At 35.9% G+C, this 12,095-nt stretch overlaps 1 protein-coding gene across 1 annotated transcript in view; it reads left to right on the top strand.

The window, feature by feature from the left end:
• The first annotated feature begins 3,393 nt into the window (after positions 1 to 3,393).
• Positions 3,394 to 12,095, top strand: part of angpt2b (angiopoietin 2b) — a 45,671-nt gene continuing 36,969 nt past the window's right edge. Inside the window, exon 1 of the mRNA XM_084130083.1 lies at positions 3,394 to 3,460. Within this exon, the coding sequence (XP_083986209.1) occupies positions 3,455 to 3,460 (6 nt within the window). The 5' untranslated portion in view covers positions 3,394 to 3,454. The remainder of the gene's footprint in view (positions 3,461 to 12,095) is intronic.

A 12,095-nucleotide genomic window follows, 5' to 3' on the forward strand; every position in this document is an offset into this window, starting at 1 on the left:
TGAGGCTTAAATAAGTTCATAAATGCAAAACTGAAATAGGCTAAATGCAGATATTCAATAGCCTACTCATTCTCTAAAAAATATTTATTAATTTAATAAATACAATAAATAGGCTACACAACAATATTTATTAATTTATTTGCACAATAGGCTATAAGATTTTTGGAATAAAATATCCCAAAACCACGAGAAAAATATTAAATATTTTGTTGACTTGTGTTGACCAACAATGTTTAAATCCAGAGAAATCAGCTATTTTAACCAATGTAACGGCCCGTGTCATTGCGTCGCCTGTCAATGATGTAATTTCTGCGTTACTCCCTATTTCCGTATAGAAACGCTTTAATTGTGTGTTTATTAGACAGGTTATGGTAAAGTAACAAATTAGAAGTAGACCACACAATCCCCAAACAGCTGTACATATCCCCAAAACTTCACAGCTCTTACTTGCCTATGTCCATTACAATAGTTAATTTAAAATGTATTATGACCCATAAACCTGTTCTTTACATTATTCTTGAGGATTCTTCATCTGTACGTTTTGATCATATAACAATTTAGAGATTTACTGCTTCATCATTTTCATGAAAATCATCAAGCCAAAGCAGAATGGACATTCTAATTCAGAAATGTGATTTGCATTTGCTGTTGCAGCTGCATCTGATATTATAAATAAACTTCTCTGATTACAACTCAGAAGAAAGTAGCTATAAGCTTCTATGAGTGTTTTATATATTTCCACTAAGAAGACTGTGTAACATATATAGTATGCAAAAGTCGTTTCACAACAAAACTGTTTTTAGATATTTTTCTTTAGTGTGCCAGTAGGATTCCAAAAATTCCTTTTGCAAATATTATGATAAATCAGTTGCTGCATCTGAAATTAATTTTTTTGAATCCTGTTATTATAATCATGCCAAAACAGTAAATAAATGTCTAAAACATGATCAAAACATATCCAGATAAATAATCAGGAATGCTCTATACTGAAGAATAATAGAAAATAAATTTGAGGTTTCTTGAGACTAACCAAAGATCACAAAACTATCTACTGATGAAAATGCCCAGCATGGAAATAATTCTTACATATAAAGATTATATGACTAATGGCAATGGTCATATAATATGATTATATGACCAATATGACCATACTTTAACGCATCAAATTAATTTGACTTTAAACTGATGCTGGTTAACTCCATGCACAAACAGAATAGAATCAGCATCTTTTAAGTCACTACATCAACATCTCTCATCATGGGGGTGGGGGAACGGATTCTGACAGCTGGACTGTTTGCAGTTGGATTCTGTTCCCCCCATGTTTCTTACACAAGGTCAAGGATGTTCTAATATTTACAGAACTGATGCAAGCTACATAGAGCTGATAGCCTTGTGGTGAGCATATGGTGTGGTTGGGCTTCAGTTGACCTGGGTTCAAGTCCTAGTTTGTGGACATTTTTGATCCCGCTCTCTCTCTCTGTCTCCCTCTCCCACTTAGCTTCCTTACGGGTGGGGGAACGGATTCCGACAGCTGGATTGTTTGCCGTTGGATTCTCTTCCCCCCACGTTTCTTACACAATGAGGTTCTAATATTTACAAAACAGGCCAGGTGGTGCCGATAGCCTCGCTGGCAGTGTGCTGGCATATGATGCTGTGATTTGGGCGACCTGAGTTCGAGTCCTAGCTAGTGGACTTTTCCTGATACAGATACATTTTGTGGTCAAATCATCCTTTTTCAGTTGCAACTCCTGTCAAGTTAAGTCAGACTCATTTCTTTCTTTTAAAAACTTTGAGAAAGTGATTCATGCTGGAATTAGTCAAACAGCTTTGTCCCTATTACAATTGGTTCGAAATGCGGCAGCTAGACTTCTGATGGGGGTCCATAAACAGGATCATATCAAATTCAGATTTTTTTTTGCCAATTGGCTATTGCCCAAACCTACCTTATGGCATGATTTAAATGCTGAATTTTCCATTTTTAGCTAAGTAGTAATGATACATTGTTATCACTGTTAAATGGTTATTTAACAATTACCTACATTCAGTTCTGCATTAGTAATTCAGTTTGTTTGCTCCTCCCATTTTGTTTTAGCACCAGCCGCCACTGGACAGAACCCATAACAACGCATAATGGCAAGGACACCTCCTTACAGATATGTAAAAATAAACGTGACTTTAGGCTACTTTATGTTTTGTAAACATTGTCATGTTAATTATAATCAAATGCATTTTTATTTTTTACTGACCACAATATTATCATTGATATTTGTTTGAGAGGGGCACTTTTGATTAATTTTGAAAAAGGTCACGGGCTCAAGCCCCCAAAGCCCAAAGTAACAGAATCAGGCGTTGATAATCTTCAGCTGAGGCGGTGTTTGGCCACACTATTAAGTAATAAAGTGGCACATTCCACGACCTGTTGTTTTGTGAGATTAGCAATTAGATAGAGATTAGCAATATTTAAGATATTTTTAGACTAACGAGAAAGTTTTGAGTTCTGAAACTTACATTATGTTTTTATAGGCTACAATGTCCTTTTATATGTCAAAAGATCAAGGGAATTTTTATTTCTCAGTTCATGACCAAAACCAACAATGCAATGTCATGTGCAAGGCTGCTGATACGCCTGCTTGGTTCCTCAACATTGGTAAAAGATTAAACGTTGATAGAATATTATGCAGTCTTCTCTCTACCATAAGATGAGGTAAGCTAGTCTCATTTCTAGCACTAGCTGATTCCCAACACACTGGCTTGTAAAACAAATAGTAGTTTTACCGTTTTCTGCACTTTTGCTATTCTTCTAACTAGCTATAGCGGCTAACGTTAATGAAACGGAAGTCTCGCACATTCACAGAAAATAGCAATGAGGTGGATAGATAGAGGAACTCAACTAGCCTGGAAACGAACATTTATATTTTAATTGATGTAACTGTTAGCGTTGTTTTTTTGTTTTTTTTGCCAAGCCGATGTTTTAACAGTTACTCCTTTGCTATTGAATAATTTTTCTTGCCTGAGGCTTTAAGACAATCTATATGTAAGATAATAAAATATGTTCAACTCCAAGCAATATTTCATGTCCGTGTAGGCTATTTATTTATTTTGAAAGTAACAGCGTAGCCTAGTTAAATAATATACAGAGATCAGGTCATTTAATTATCACAATACAGAGTCCTCACACTGTCAAGGTTTATTTACTGATAACGACCAGCTCACTAAAATATATATTTTTTTCTTCAAATGTTGACCATATCTTAACTTAGACCTTAACACCTTAACAAGATCGACGTTAACACCTTAACAGCAATTCTAAAAAAACAACCAATAATTCTCAAGCGAACACGTATGACACATTCTCTTGGTTTTTAAAACAGCTGTTTTTGTACTCACAGATGCGAAACTGCAGCATTTCTTTCTTCTTCCACTAGATGGCTGTGCAACGACATGTTTACAATATATGCAGGTGAGCCTAAAACTTTCAATTTGCTGAAAGTGGTGTTATCATAATTTCAGGATACATTTACACATAAAAATGCAGCAGACTTTAATGTTCATACCAATTTGCCATACCAGTTTACAATCTGTCACCATAAAGACCATATAGACCTCCTTTGCCTATACTAAAAACATTAAATGATCCTTACATGACCACTTTCTCTTTTAAAAGATTTTTAGGGTTCAATTTAGTCCAAAGACTATAGGTTTTTTAAATGTCTATATGTGATTTACGATTTTTAAGGAAGGCCATGTTGTAACCACTAAAATACTCAGAAGTGCAAAGATATTTTGTCTCTGTTTTGCCCTTTTGAATTTTATAAATGGAAACAATTGGCAATTACTATTACAGGCAGCAGCCGTTCTACATTTTCACCATCTTAGAATAATATCTTGGAGCGCATTATAATTTCGCATAGCAGTATTCATATCCTACGGGAAGAGATGTGTGATATTTCCTTAAAATGATTATTTGCAGAGCTCCAAAAACTGAGATTTGGACAACAACACTTAATGTCACGCTGCGCTGAGTCAGTTGATCTCGCTTGAGGAGAAAAATTCTGTTTTTGCCTGTTCAATAGCAGATGTCTCATTTTCTCTCCCAATGTTTTCTTTCTCACGCTGTTGAAGACTGGAAATGATGGATAAGCTCCTCAGACTCGGAATAGCTTAATGTACTCAGAGCAAATACCAGCGAAACCTCAGAGTAAATACCAACAAACCCAGCAAAATGATATTAGCAGTGTGTGCACCCACCCGTGTGATCATAAGTATCAGACGTCATATCACAATATATAAATATTCTGATGGGTTTTTTTTTAATCTAAGCTATTTGGCATGTCATTACCAAAATACTAAGCGAATTCTGTGCGGGTTAGGAAAAGGCTGGCTTAAATTTTAAAGTGGTACTTTGTTTGGGTTTCTTTTTTATTTTCAATTAGTATACACATTATTTGGTTTCTTGGTTTAGGTGACAACATCATGATATACAAAGTCAAGTTATTAGTCTGTGTGTACTCACACAGTACATTTACTTTTTTTTTTTGTGATTCCTAAAGGCTTTTAGGAATCATTTCTTAGAGTAGTGATTAGTCATTCTACCATAATCTTGTTTGGTCCACCCATCACAGCTTGCACCTATATGTCAGTGATCTCTGGCTGAACTTTTTGGAATGTTGCTTAGCAAAGAAGCAACACAGAAACAGTACAATCTGGCCCAAAACTCTGCACAAAAGCCGTGGGGAAGGGTATTACCCTTATTTCACAGGATATTCTCACAACAATCTCTAAAACTGCAGCTTTGAAGGAAAACAGTTGCTACAGGCTAAAGTTTGATCTAGAATAGTTGCGGGGGCAGCCAGTGGCAGTCTTAAAATCAATGAGGTGCCTGTCAGGTTTTGTTTGAAGTTTTATAACACGCGATAATAATTGCAAAATGCAGAAAAGCACCCACAAGCTCCAATGCTATCTTTTAAAATGTATTATTTCACTCTAATCCAGCTTACAGAAGCGAACAAATTCTGTTGCCATTTTGCATAGAGAGATAATCTTATTTTAGGCATTGTAAGGAATGGGTTTGTGATTGTTCATATCACACTTGCCACATACATTTAATATTGTAGGCTACATTGTACTGTGAACATCTGTTTGCACTTTTCACAAAGATTGAAGTATATAAACCCTGCATTGCACATTTTTTCTCCTTCACACTGGGACCAAGGGAAAAACACAAAATCAGCGTCAGAAGGCCGTAATGTACTTTTTTAGCTCATAGGACACTCAATAATGTTAGTTGCTCTATCCTCACCTATTACATTAGCTACAGTGAGGGTGAGCCAGGATCAGAACTCTCTCTCATGTGTTATCATTTGGCATCTTTCTGGAAGTGTAATAAATCCAGCAACCGCAAAGCTCAGCAGAAAACCAAACAGGTTCTCACTCTATGCAAGAGGCTTTTGCCTTGTCAGATTGAATCTTTAGTATGCAAAAGTGCAAGGTGTAATTTATGATTTTTGGCGTGAATGCATCTTGTAATGCTTCCAAAACATCACTTTTTAAATTCAAAACAATATAAAAGAGCACTATAATTGACTTTATTTTTTTAAGCTTTTTTTTTTTTTAAATGTTGATGTCACTTGCATCACCTGTCGACAGGAAATTAAAATTCACCCTTATTTGGTCCGCTCAAACCCCGCCGCTTCAGGACAATCAACATCAAGCTCGCATTCAGATCTGCCTCCATCCAATCAACAACAGATGGATAGAACCAAGTCCCCACCTTCATTTTATTTTTACTCAGATGTACTTCACAAATTAGATGAAAATATCTGCCACTGCTTCCGTTTCATCACAACGTTAAATAAATGTTCCCAAAAATGGCTGCCATTGGCCAAACCCCTGGTTGGGATGCTCAAACAATCTGAACAATGTCACAGTGTTTACACTTTTAGGGGGAATCTTTCTTTGGGTGGCTTTTTTGCAGTTTCTGCAAATTAAGTTGAGCAGGAGAAATAATGTTAAAGGAACACTCCACCGTTTTTTGAAATAGGGCTTAGTCACTGTCTTTCCTACATTTAGATAGGTGGGCAAACACATTTTTGTCTCAGTGCATGCATTGTTTTAGTTTGGCAGCGCCGCCAATAGCTTAGCTTAGCATAATGAATGGAATCCTTTGTTGCCAGCTAGCATGTCGTGAGTGATAAAAAATAAAAAATAAAAAAAACGAATTACTTCTTGTGGCCTGCGTATTCACAGCGAGTACAAATAGCAATGCAGATTAAGACTAGGCGATTTCCTAGGCAGATATTGACATGGGACTATATTGGGGTGAAGCACAGGCGAAGCACTGCTACTTGGGCGCAGAGATATCACACAACACCTGAAATCCCCCAACTTCGTCAACATACCAGCGTGAATAGTAGCCGGCTATTTTTCCTACAGTAGACATAGTGAATGGCAATGAACATGGCGGATTTTGTGAGAGACGAGGAGGGTGACTTCTCAGACAGTCGAGAGCCAGAACCATACCTCTATGAACCAGAGTTTTCAGAAGATGAGCTGCGTGCTTTGGAAATAGAATGACAGGAGGCGATCGCTCAACAGCCTGAGGACGTGAGGATGAGAGTCAACACAAACTGGTGGTGAGTGTGATATCTCTGCGCCCAAGTAGCAGTGCTTCGCCTGTGCTTCACCCCAATATAGTCCCATGTCAATATCTGCCTAGGAAATCGCCTAGTCTTAATCTGCATTGCTATCTGTACTCGTTGTGAATACACAGGCCACAAGAAGTAATTCGTTTTTTTTACTCATGACATGCTAGCTGGCAACAAAGGATTCCATTCATTATGCTAAGCTAAGCTAGCGGTGGCGCTTCCAAACTAAAACAATGCATGCACTGAGACAAAAATGCGTTTGCCCACCTATCTAAATGTAGGAAAGACAGTGAATAAGCCCTATTTCAAAAAACGGTGGAGTGTTCCTTTAACATCAAAAATTACGGTTGCGGTTAAGTTGACATACTGATAGTCAGTAGAATGTCTGTTGGGGGTGTTAGGAGAGTGTTAAAGTGTTAGCAGATATTAAGCAGACAGATACTAATACTCTAATGACTGGTAGTTGACATATAGTTGCAAATTACTTTATAGTTACTTTGAAGTACTTTTTCAGTTACTTTATAGTTCATAGAAGAATGTCTAAATTCGACTATCAAAAAAAAGTGTTACCAAACTTACACATCACTTTTAAAGGAATAGTTTACTCAAAAATGAAAACATAATTTACTGACCCTCATGTCGTTCCAAACCTGTGAGACCTTTACTTTCTTCTGCAAAACACAAAATAAGATATTCTGAAGAATGATTCAACTGTTTGCCTATACAGTGAAATTCATGGGATTTAAAACAACATTGAACCCCACTGACTTTCATTATATGGACAAAAAACTCTAAGATGTTTTTCAAAACATCTCATTTTTTTGTGTTCTACAGAAGTTTTTGGATTTGGAATGACAATTTTTGTTTTTCAGTGAACTATCCCTTTAAACTACATATAAGGCTCTTATGCTGGAGTTTCAAAGGGCTCGCGCAGCTCTAATCACAGTGCAGCATCTTTAATCTCTGGTCCAGAAACAGTGCCTTTCCTAAAAATTAGACCATCTGTTTGGAAGAGGACTGTGATGTCTGTATTACGCTGGCTGATTTTAGAGTAACAGAGAGAGTGCTGAAAAGGGAATATCTCACTACAAAATTGCAGCCTCCAGCAGGGGAGGGTGATGCCATGAGGAAATTAGAAAGCAAAGAAGGATAGAGAGAGTAAAAGAAAGCAGAGGATGGGGTAGAAACCACAGCTGAGGTTCCATGGCAACCAGTGTTTTGAGTAGGAGGACTGAACACCACGCAGACCTTAGTCAAGCTAGAGAAAGCTCTGACGGGCACCGCCTGAACAAGTAAACCTTTCTCATGGGCTGTTAAATATATTTTTTGTAGTGTTAAGAGGGCAGAGTTAGTAGAAAGTAAAGACCACATGAAGTTATATAAGAGACAAGGAAATGATAAAATGATGACTGTTAGAGTACTATTCTACTCATAATCTACTAAAGTCAATCTTGAAGTAGTAGGCTAATTACGTTATAAGCTATTTACAAAATCTATGTTTTCCCAAAGAAGGTTGCTAAACTATACAGTATACACTACCATTCAAAATTCAAATTAATAGTAATATTGTGAGATGTTATTTTAATACAATTATTATAGTATTAAAATATATATGATTTTTTTTTCACAGGACATAAATAGTATAGTATAGTAATGTATTTATGATGGCAAAGCTACATTTTCAGCATCATTGCTCCAGAAATTACTCTAATATGCTAATTTGGTGCTCAAGAGACATTTCTTATTAACTAATGTTTTTGTGGAAATCTTGAGATATATATATATATATATATTGCAAGTTACAAAGAACAGCACTGATATGAAACGTATAACCTTTGTAATAATGTAAATGTCTTTACTATCACTTTTGAGTGAAGGCATTCTTGCTGAATATAAGTATTATTTTTTTTATTAAAACTTAAAATAATATGCTTTTGAAGGGTAATGAATGCAGAAATATATATAAGGTAGTCATACTGTTCCATGTGATATTTAATTCATGGATGTGAAAACAAAAATAAAGACAAAAAATCCCAAGGTCACTTATAAACAGTCAAACTCAGTCCAGTCCAGTGCCTGCTGTAATATAAATAATCCCATATGTGAAGTGGACACATAAAGTTATACATATTACAAACTTGCACAGAGGTCAATCAAAGTATATATAAGATTCAAAACCCATTGCTTCAGGGCTTTGATCTAACTAATCATAGGCAAAACGTTTCGGACCAGTGCCCAGAGCTGACCGTCTGAAAATTTAGGGTGAGAAATCACAGAATAAACACAATATATTCCAGCGGGATGCTTGAAGAGAGGGTTTGGCCTTGTTTGGACAACTGGATAAGCGATACAGCGCTGTGACCGCAGCCACGTGGTCTCTAAACCGTGGGAGTTCCAGAACCAAATAAAAACTGTTTATTATATACATTTGATAAGCTTTATATAGGCTAACTAACTGACTTGGTTTAGATGCCTTCTGCAGTTATAGGAATTTCTGCTGGATTCACAACAACATACAGTAAATAAATTTGTTCTGCCCAAACCTCCATATAAGGGCTTTCCGCACAACCACTCCTACAGCCATGCGTCATTCTCTGCAAATTTATCCTTTTGGCCACTAAAGATATGCTCTTGCCTTTTATATAGACTTAGATTCATGCTATTGCCTATTTTTGTGCAGAGGGTTGAGGCCATTTAGTTATTAAATTTCTATAAATTAATTCTCATGTATTTCTTTTTTATTTATGTTTATTTTTATACACTTATTCCTAAACACATTTTTTTTTTTTTAGATATGCAATCCTTAGTTTATTTGCAAACTTATTGATGAAACCTGATTTCTGCATGAAAATGTTCAAACTCAGCTTTACCTATGCACAGTTAGCGAATGAGACACAATGAGGGTGCATAATTTGTTCAAGACACTGAGATGTTTGCAGATTGTTGAACACTTTATGATACTGCTCTGTGTGTATCGCTATCTGTGACAGCACCCCACCGCTAAATATATTATCAGCCTGCCTCAATTCCTCCCATGTCTCCAAAACATGATTATCCCCTTTGACTTGAAAGAGCTATTATATACATCACACACCTACAACTTCTCTACAAGTGCTTGTCATGTGTTTGATGAAACCCGTAGGAAATGGATGGATTTAAACAACGTTTGCAAATAGAAATCGATCTTGTAAATACCTTTTAGATTTTCCAAGAATTTAGAGGAAGCTGAATGTGCACCTTAAAATAATCTAAGACTTTGCCTATACAATGTAATGAAAACTGGGCTTCAAAATGAATAGTTCTGGCCGACAGTTTATCATTGTAAAGCACAGAATTTACATTCACTTTTCATGCACTGCTCGGACGTGAATGTGAACGCACTCATGCACGCAAATTGACTTTCACATACAGCTTGAATGTAAATGAGGGGCTTTTCACGTGTTTTCACATCTGCTGAGTGGGATGTTTTCTGGGCAAAACACACTCAGAACCACAGTGCATTCACGAAACAACATCTGCATTCATTCAAATGTGTGTATATATGTGTATATATGTGTATATATGTATATATATGTGTATATATGTATATATATGTATATATATATATAGGGATTAACTTATAATATATATTATAAGTTATAATATTAAAAAAATAATATATTATAAAATTATAATATTATATTAAGTTAATCCCAACATTTTATTGGTTGAATTTGTTGAAGGCAACATATAATTTCAGTTTTACCTTTGTAACCAGTTGATGCAGTAAGGCAAATGTTCCCTGTTATAAGTCCTGTCACGTTCATGAGTGAGTAGCATGTATTGAGAAGAAAAATGTTGAGTGTGTGGTGACCCCTGACCTCTAAATATGTTTATGCAACTGCAAATACCCTAATGAATACCACAGGGACCAGAGTGAAAGATGAAGGTAGAGGAAACTATTGGTTAAGTCACTTCTGAGCTTGGTTATTAGCCTCGTCCTGTAAAGTATCACAAGCATCTTTGGAACAGACTTTCAAAACCATGCAGGGCAAGAAAAAAAATTTATGTATATACATTTACATGAAACTGCTCCCTTATCTTTCCTTACCACTGCATTTTCCTTTTTTGAAAATGAGTGTGTTATGTCTTATTTAAAAATTAAATAAAAAACCCCCACCTGAATTATGCATATACATGTACCTTGAAGCTAAGCATTTTAAATAGATAATTATCACGAACTAACCCCCGTTTCATGTAAAGGGGTTAATATTTTTTTCTGTGTATTTTCATTTCTCACAATGTTATTCTAAGCCAGAAGAGTGTGATATTTATTCGTCCGTTCATTTTCAAACCATAGTAAATCAATAACATTTTCAATTTTGGAGGCTACATGATTCACTTGACGAAAACCAACAAATAATTTCACAGATATCAACAGCACATTGATTAAAGCAGCTGTTGGAATAAACAGACTCATTTTGTGCACATTCAAATCACGGCTTTGTGTACAGCCTGATGCCTAACCATAAAACATGCCCTCATATCTGGCAGAAATACCCAAATTAACTGCCTTTAAAGTGTATGATTTATGGTGTTGCACAAGCTGATGATAATGAACAGCCCTTGAATGAGTTTCTTCTTATTGGCAACCATTGTACGGAAGTCTAACCCAAAGATTTCTTTTGTTTCCTGAACTCTGGTCCAAACCATTTAAACAGCAGGACATGTTTCTTGGGAAGTGATAAACCCACGTATTACAATTAGAGAGATCTGCTCCTCTTTCATCATCATCAATCTGTCTAAATGATTTCTTGCTCATTTTCTCTCCGCCTCTCTCTCTCTCTGCCTGATGAAATCATCTTGTGAGGTTCCACAACCTATTTGAGGAATGGGCTGTTTGCTCCGAATGGAACATTAAAACGATAATTCACTGGGAACATGATGTTCCCCAGAATTCACACCTGTCTCGCAGAAATTTTTCTCTGTCAGAGCTTTGTGATTATTATAGAAATATATACTTCTAATATCTTAATCTGTGAAAGCAACACCTTGGAACATGTTGGTCCCTCAAACTTCCTTAACTCTGAACTGAGATATTTTGTTCATTTTTAAGTCGTTTGCAATTATTTCACATCATTGCCATACAATAACTTACATTGAAAAGTTTCACCAAAGTGCGAAAAAAATGTATGGAGGTCTTGATCACAGACATTCAAAAATGTATGGAGGTCTTGATCACAGATATTCACTTAAATTTCCAAGAGGTCCAGTTTTCTTTCGCAGCAGGTCCGATCAAACACCTTTTAGGAGACTGTGGGACAGATTTACTTAAAGCTTATGTGGTGTTTAAAAACCTAATTTCAGGATTAGCTAAAGATGCATAGAGAATTTTCTCCACTTGTATTCATTTATTTGGAATGCCAGAGGAACACGTTATTGGAACATATCGTTTGCAAGGCCATGTTATTT

The sequence above is a fragment of the Abramis brama genome, assembly GCF_963993115.1.
Source record: "Abramis brama genome assembly, chromosome: 12".
Lineage (NCBI taxonomy): Eukaryota > Metazoa > Chordata > Actinopteri > Cypriniformes > Leuciscidae > Abramis > Abramis brama.